The sequence below is a fragment of the Antedon mediterranea genome, chromosome 11 (genome assembly GCF_964355755.1).
Source record: "Antedon mediterranea chromosome 11, ecAntMedi1.1, whole genome shotgun sequence".
NCBI classification, from domain to species: domain Eukaryota; kingdom Metazoa; phylum Echinodermata; class Crinoidea; order Comatulida; family Antedonidae; genus Antedon; species Antedon mediterranea.
Window position 1 is genome coordinate 20,024,899 of NC_092680.1, and position 8,362 is coordinate 20,033,260.

The 8,362-nt window shown below is 33.6% G+C and overlaps 2 protein-coding genes across 2 annotated transcripts; both read left to right on the forward strand.

The window, feature by feature from the left end:
• The first annotated feature begins 1,055 nt into the window (after nt 1-1,055).
• Nucleotides 1,056-2,919, forward strand: LOC140062056 (uncharacterized). Its single transcript, XM_072108100.1, has 4 exons — nt 1,056-1,244; nt 1,474-1,662; nt 2,081-2,317; nt 2,710-2,919. Exons 1-4 carry the CDS (start codon nt 1,185-1,187, stop codon nt 2,917-2,919), a joined length of 696 nt encoding a protein of 231 aa, XP_071964201.1. The 5' UTR covers nt 1,056-1,184.
• A 3,653-nt stretch (nt 2,920-6,572) lies between these two features.
• LOC140062089 (uncharacterized) lies at nt 6,573-8,197 on the forward strand. The gene is made up of 3 exons (XM_072108136.1): nt 6,573-6,672; nt 6,784-6,834; nt 6,922-8,197. Exons 1-3 carry the CDS (start codon nt 6,636-6,638, stop codon nt 7,491-7,493), a joined length of 660 nt encoding a protein of 219 aa, XP_071964237.1. The 5' UTR covers nt 6,573-6,635; the 3' UTR covers nt 7,494-8,197.
• Nucleotides 8,198-8,362: the final 165 nt, after the last annotated feature.

Below are 8,362 nucleotides of genomic sequence, written 5' to 3' on the forward strand. Positions count from 1 at the left end.
TAGAACTAATGAACAGATTTATACAAAATGATTCATTACTACTATAGTATGACCTATTGCATCGATGGAAGATCGCAACAATGTTTATGCCGACCATTATCAGAATGTTGGTAGCTTTAAAATACTATATACAGAAAAAACACATACATGTTTCGGTATAAAGTAGTCATATCTCCTTCAGTGTGTGGAATTAATGGTACAAAAACAAATATTTACCGATTAGCACCTAATTAGCATATAAACCTGTTTGTTGGAAGAAGGGTTATCTATAATGCCTCCTTGATATTACGTTGTTGTAATGTAACGTTATTATGTATTTTATAGTAATTAAATTATCGAATGAGATTCGAGAAGAAGCAGTGACAGACTATGTAGCAAAACAATTACTACAGAGACAAACTAGCACGACTTCGACATCATCCATCGAATCTGATCAGATCGAGATACCGGCTGAAGTTATGGTACTTTTTTTCTTCTACTACAAAGTATTAGAGTATTAATAATAATTAGACGAAATTTTAACTTATTTTTCTGATTATTCATAGGATGATTTAAAAGAAGAGAAGGAATTGAATCTAGAGGAAAAGGGTATAATTATTATTGTCCGTTTTATATTTTTATTACGATCACATTTATCATCATTATCGTTTGTATTTTTAATGATGAAATAGAAATAAACAAATAATGTTGTATTTTTGTCTTAGATGACAGAGGAAATACACTGGCAAAGAAGTTTCCTGAACAAATTCACAAATTAGTTGTTAATAAAATCAGTGATAAACTTGACACTACAGCAAACACCGGTGGGACAGTTGGTGTGCTTGGTAAAGTAAAATTGTGGGCATCCGGAGACAAGCAGCAGACATCGAGCCGAACTACTAAACCTCAGAATATTAGTAGCATTTGGGATTATGCAGGGCAGATGACATATTATATAACACACCGAGTGAGTAGCATACAATACATGGTCAAAGTTTTAACAATATTTAATCTTTTGTATGATTTATCTTTTAGGCATATAGATAACAAGTTTAGGTCGAAGGTAGAAGCGGGAGGTATCAGTGTTATTTGTGTGGTTTTCCGTTCAATTACTTTATTACAGTACACTTTACTCCGTTTAGTTGTTCCTGACAGGAGGCGTTACGTACATCGTAGTGTTCAGTGCAGTAGATGGACTCCATGAGATGGTAAAAATAAGGGATGTAAATGAAAGTACAAACAAGAAGAAAGCTCCAAAAGATTGTGTAAATTTATATATTATGAATTGTTTTCTTTTGAATTATAAGGGAAAGTTGTTACTCCAAGCCATTGTGCCCCAGTTAGTCGGTTGACATTACCTTATCAAGCCGAAGTTTCCTCTTCTTACCGTTTCAAAAGTAATTAAAAATTAATTTGCGGTAATATATGACTGGATGTTTAGAATGTCTTGTGCCTGTAAATGATAGTTATTGTACAGTTATTTATTGTTTTCAGGGCTTTTTGAGAATGACGAATTTGGGAATGACTGTTTTCTGGATAAGGTCCATTTATGAATACGCCGTGGTGCGATATAGGCCTAGCATGGAGAGAAGATTAAACGGTGTAGTTTTACCGCCCATTATACTAGTCGGTACTCACAAAGACAAAGTTAAAGGAAGAAACGAAGCTGAGAAAATTGCCAAGGTAAGTGACGTAAGTGACGTAAGCTTGATAACATTTATTTAAAAGATAAGTTATGTATATTTAGATTTGATAGGATTAGCTTTTTTACCTTCACTTTCTCTACCCTAAAAGAGAGATGAATGAAAACAATAAGAATACGAGAATACTATTAAAAAATCACCAAAATATAATGCCGGTTTGAAATACATTTTAAGATTAGAAATACATTTTACACCAATGGATGCAATATATTTTAAGAATCAACGCTGTAATGAATTTTAATTCACAACATATTAATATTTCTATCAATAACATATTTAATAATGGTGCCATCAATATGAAGAAACTGTATTCTCTCATCGACTATATTGGACTTATAGTATAATAATACATTGTACTCTCTATGTGAATACATGTTTAATTATGTTTGATATTACAGATTGAGGCTATGGGTCAAGAAATACTTGAAGCTATCAAAGACACACCATACGAAAAACACGTAGATCCTGAGATATACATGGTAGATAGCAAATCTCGTAGAGGAATTGAGAAACTCAAAAAAAGAATTGGAGTTTTCATGAATGGGATGAGAAGAAAGATTCCAATCAAGTGGGTTGATTTACAGACCAAGATACAAGAACTTGCTAAAACAAAGCTGTTGTTGTCCTTAAATGAGGTAAATTGTAATTTAAAGTTAAATAATTGCAATGTTTTTCTTTCAATCAAAGATTTTAGTAATTTAATATCGGGAAAAATGTAGGCGTAATTACTGCTGATAAAAATAACCACTTTGAAGGAAAATATTATTGTGACACTGAAAACAGATTCAAATTGTTTATATTTATGACCCGGAAGTGTGACAAATTATCTCCTTCACTTCTAAAAAAACGCGAATACAATTTAGGCCTACACAGTATATGCCGTTCATTCCTGTTACACAGTGGTCAACGCGCAACACGAGACGTATAGGCTGTTTAGTTGACTGCGCGTTCGAAAATCAATATGTAGGCCCTAGTTTATGTATCAAAAATCATTTATTGAAAGTGTTCTATTACCTCCTTCTTCTAGATAACCAAAATCGCAAATGAATCTGAAATTGCTGATGCAGAACTGACTATGGCTTTGGACTACCTGAATGACACAGGGAATATTCTGTACTCTAAGAATGAAGAGAAATTAAAGCATGTAGTGCTAATCAATTTACAAACGATGGTTGAAATGGTGACAGAAATCTTCACTGACAAAATACCAGAAGGCATCGGCGAAAAGGTAAGTTGACATCTTGCCCACCTTGATTAGAATGAGATGTGATACATAAACTAATGGAATTATCATAATTCGAACATTAAAAAGCATTTTTTATTATTTTGACATCTCTGTTACTGCCTAACTTCTTCTGAAAAAGTATGTTATAAATAAAGTGATTGTTTGGCATAAACACGAATCCAAAAAATAGTAGCTGTGATCAAAATAAAATGAATTAATGCTAGTATGTACTGTATGTATATTACAGGCAATTGATACATGTGTTTTTATGATTCATAGTTGTCTATTAATTTGTGTAGTGTATGTCGTTTTTTATAGTGGTCTAGATTAAATCAATTATGGGAAAGATTTAATGTCGAGGGAATTCTGGAAGAGGAATTAGTACGTCATTTATGGCGGAAACTGATTGAATTAGATGAAAGCTACTTGGATATCTTCTTAGATATATTGAAGATGTTTCAACTTGTATTTGAAACGCAAACTGTGACGGTGAGCCTTTGTTGCTTCTTAACTATTTATGAATTTACACTGGGAGGTTATAAATAAAACATGAACAAAGTAAATAGCCAGTTTAAATTGCTTTCAATATGGACATATATGACATTCTGCCATTTATACAACATTTTGGTCATATAAATTATCTTGCAATAGGCCTCAATGGCGGGAAGCAACCGGAGGCAAATTGTTTTATTCAATAATAAGTAGTATAACAAAATCTCTTTTATAGGAAGAGGAACGAGAAAATGACAGTGACCGAGTGTTCCTGGTTCCTTCTCGGATACAAATTAAAGACGATGCATTGGAAGTAAAGGAAGATTCGAGTAACATGGTGTCGATCTATTTGACTACCCCCACACCTATGGACTTTCTTCCTGACGCCGTCTACCACATGTTGATTGTTGAGTTCTTACACCTCTCAAAGACTAAAGGACGGAGAAGTGATGATTTCCAATTATACCAAAATCGTAGTGATTTTGGATTTGATAATCACGTTGTCAGTTTTGGTGCCGTTGAACATAAAGAGGATAACAAGCAAAGAAAACGAGAAGTTAACGCGTTGAAGGTGCGTATTTATTTTAGTTAGTAGGCCTAAAGTCAGTAGGCCTAAAGTCATTCGTTACAAGTATAATATATACTTAGGCCTACTGTATATTATCAGGAAATAGTGAGATCATGTGTAATGTCATACTTTTCTGGTATCATATAGCCTGATATGTATCGTCCTAATGGATTTAATCACTAGGTTTTAAGATATAACAACACACACTGATACAATGTTTATCTGATTCTTAATGTAAAACATTCCCACTCACACCAACGTTCTAAGTCAAAATCTGAGCACATCGTTCACATTAGTCCTATACGTACAGAAAATGTTTCTATTATCCTACCTTGTACGCTAGGCCTCAGTTTAACATTATTGCCTTGTTAATGTTACAATAGTAGGCCTCCCTTTGAGAGTACTGGAGTTGTGTACCAACATAAACGTTGTTTTTAATGCACACAAACAGCAATCATTTGCAAATTATGTGATGTAGTGTAGCTAGTGGTTAACGTACTTGCCTTCCACTCCCAATGTCCACACATACAAACTACTGTAAATCGTGTAAGATGTTAGCAGTCAGAATTTGAACCTATTTGATCCTATTGGCAAGCATGTTAGCAATCAAGTGACAGTGCCAATTGTTAACACTATACCTCGTTAGTTTGCACTCCTCGAATGTACCGCAGTTTAACATATTGCCTTGTTACTGTTACAAAAGTAGGCCTACCTATGAGAGAGTAATGGAGTCCAGTATTATTTATCTCTTCTGACCATTTGTTTATGTTAGTAAATCACATTTATAATAAAGAAAATTCCATAATTTATTCATTTAAAACAAACTATTTATGTATAATTTCTTTCGTATAACTACGAACATTTAGGAACTTTCTAATTTATAAATATAGCAAATTTTAAACGTCAATAATAACAACAATAATTCATGATGATTGACTATTGTGTTTTTCAACAGTTTCAAATAACACGCAGAGATGAAATTAGCAAAGATGAGAGAGGTATTACCAGGCTGATAGATAGCCCACAACCAGCTTTTTGCAAAGAGGTAAGGCAAGCCAAACCTACATCGTTCAATGTATGATGATGTACATGATGTTGACCTAATTAAGATTGAAATCTATATATAAATTTACGTAAGGGCAAAATTCGGTAAATCGCGCCTTACTTTTAGAATTTTTACTCGATGGTATATAAAGTTGGTTCGTACTTTCCGTACTGATTTTAACCACCTGATGTAACCCTGTTTACTAATTAAATTAAGTTAGATAATTAGTTATTGACGATTAAAACAAATTTAGGTTCAACGATTTGCCCCAAATAGGGGTGTTTTCCGATCGTGGTATACACTGTCTAATGGATGTCCATCTTGAAAAATACCCGCCACAAAAATGCGAGGAGGCTTCGCATTTTCCTATCTCCTCCTACGATAATTGTTTTTAATAGCTGAAAACCGGTTGAACAGCTCGAGTACAGTATCATAATGTTGAAGACAGGCCGATTTTCTTAAAAAAATACTATTTTGATAGATTTAATATACGTTTATGCAAATGTATTGATTTGAAATGAATGGAACATTCCAATCTCTCAGTCTGCCTTGGTCACAAGTAGGTAAATTTATGAGCCCTTGGAGAATAAACTTGCAATACTTTGACAATACAGTACTGCAAATACCTATTAACCATTTTTGGTCGTCATTTGAATCGAACATTTCTTACTGTGAATACTGTTATAAGATGTAAAAAAATATATACAAACATTTCTTACTGTGAATACTGTTAGATGTAAAAAAAATATATACAAATAAACTTTATTACTGTGATTATGGGTAGGCTCTACTGTTAGATATATAAACACGTAATATACAAATAAACTTTATACTGACAGTTGCTTCTCAACGTTTGCATTAATTAATAATTACAAAAAATATAAACGTCGTAGTGGTGTATCGTTACATGTACTTTACTATTTCAATCGACTATGACAGTGACAGTTTTAACAAAGTATTAAATCGCAAATGTTTTACTATATTTAGTCACCGTTAGTGGTATATTATTTATAGGCCTATAAAAAATGAAAACAATATTTCGTTAGAGACGTGGATAAAGAATATATTTAAAAATTGTTCCTCTTTGTACCTATCCTCTTTCCCATCCCTCAACCCTAATTGGGTTTCTTTAAATAAATAAACAATTTGGACTCATTTTGTGGTAAGTTTCTCTTTCGGAAGTAATTCCCAGGGTGCTAATTTTGGTTGACTACATAAATCATTGTGTCTACTTATTCGTTTCTGTAAACGACAATCCTGCGGTACGTGCATTTAAAATCGCCAGATTTTTTACCCTGAAATTACTGTGTATTCGAAAACCATCTGTGGGCACGACCTAGATGGTACGCGAGCGAAGCGAGCGTATCATCTAGTTGAAATAATTTGTCATATTTCACACTATGAGAAATAGAAATTCTTAAATGATACACAACATCGGTAAAACAAATAAACATTCATATTATCACGTAGGTTTTAGACTTTCTACTGAAGCATTTGGAGTCCAAGTGTACAGTCGGCTACAAACTGTCCGTACTCTGCATAGCGTGTGAATCTTCCAAGCTACATTTCCATGATCTACAACGATGCTTAGACAACCCAACTGTTCCATGTGGAAAAATCGCAATGGTTACTGAAGGCTTCAGAAAACTGTTTTTAACAGGTGAATATAAAAAAAATGTACAATTATTTTGGCTTTTTATGTAACGAATTTTACTGTACGTCTACCTTATGTAATATTAATGCCTATATTGAATGGAACATTATTTTTTAGGTACAAAACGGCCCCGCGCAGAACCAATTAAACAATCGAGTCAAAGCCCAGGTAACTTACAATGACTTTTTTAATAATAAAAAATTAGCCATTCGGCTTATAAACAACTTAATAAATGTATGTATTTATACAATACAGGATCATTCGAAACAGAATTTCAGCAAATGCTGGTAAATACGTCAGACTGGTATGATGAATACGGTTCACTTGACCAGCTGAAGATGTTGTGCAAAGACCTGATAAGACCTTTCAATGATCTACAGAAGGCTAAATGCACAATGGAGGTGTTTAAGTTAATGCAATCCGCCGGTTATCTTACTGCTACTAACTTTGAAGTTCTCATCGACGTAATCAATGTCACTGGTAAACAGGGTGTTCTGGAGGAAAACAAACTGCTGAAGGACACTTACGAAAAAGCCGACGATCAGGTAAAATCGTTCACATCGTATCGACAAAAACTGATTAAGTTCGGTAACAAACTTTCAGAAGGCAATGTAACAACACTGGTTAACCTAGAGAAGATTTCTAAGAAATACAGCGGCAATCAGTGGACTGTGATATTGGATCTTGAACAAAGGGGTATTCTAAATATACACAAATTGGAACCATTTATCGAAATGTTGAAAGAGAAAGAGTTAACATTAGCCGCTGAAGAATTAGAAGATAGTGACGAGTGTTGCGGGAATACAACATGGTTTACCGGTACCTAAATATAGGAAAGAGAAGAGTCGGTCTTACCAGATATGTTAGTACCAGGCTAGTTAAGGAATAATGTGTAGAATATACATCTAGCCTTATGACTTGGTTGCTGAATTACTGGCTTTAGTTTTCTGACTGCTCCGCTGGGCTGCTTTGTTTCACGAAGTCTCAATCCAATAATCAAAGGCAGATTTCACAAGGAATATTGGTACATCCCAGAGAGACAGCTTAAGCCCATTGTTATTTGCCACTTACCTCGAACATGCCAAAACCTATCAACTCAGTATATCCTGATGACATTGATTTCATCTCTCGACATCAACTACCGCAGCATCTATGACATAGAACGGCTTTTCACTAAATTGAATCTTGTTGTCAACAAAGATAAAAACCAAATTCACCTGTATCAGGAAACAGACTGCAGAGTCCGAACAAGAATGGAGGCAGGAAAAGAAAGTTGGCTCGTTGATTGGGAACAAAGAGGATAAGAAGCTTTCTCCAGCAGCCTTCAGAAAACTAAACAAAGTAATGGTCAAGTAATAAAAAGGTTAAGAAAAAATAAAATCTGTATCTCTACAACTTTCTCTCGTGAAACCGATCTTACTCTATAACTGGGAAGTGAGGTCTAACTAAGATTGATGTAACAAAGAACACTTTCCACAGTCAATTTATTCTATAATTTAATCATGTTCATTTTGCATATAATTATGTACTGTACTATTCATTGATATTAGTAGTAACTTTGATTAAGAAATATAATTATTACAATGTAAATTACTAATGTTTGATACAACATTTAGTGGTGAGTAAGGTTTATCGTTAAAGGTAATACGGTGGTATGTTAGTTTATATATTAATTTTTTTATTTCAATTAATTGAT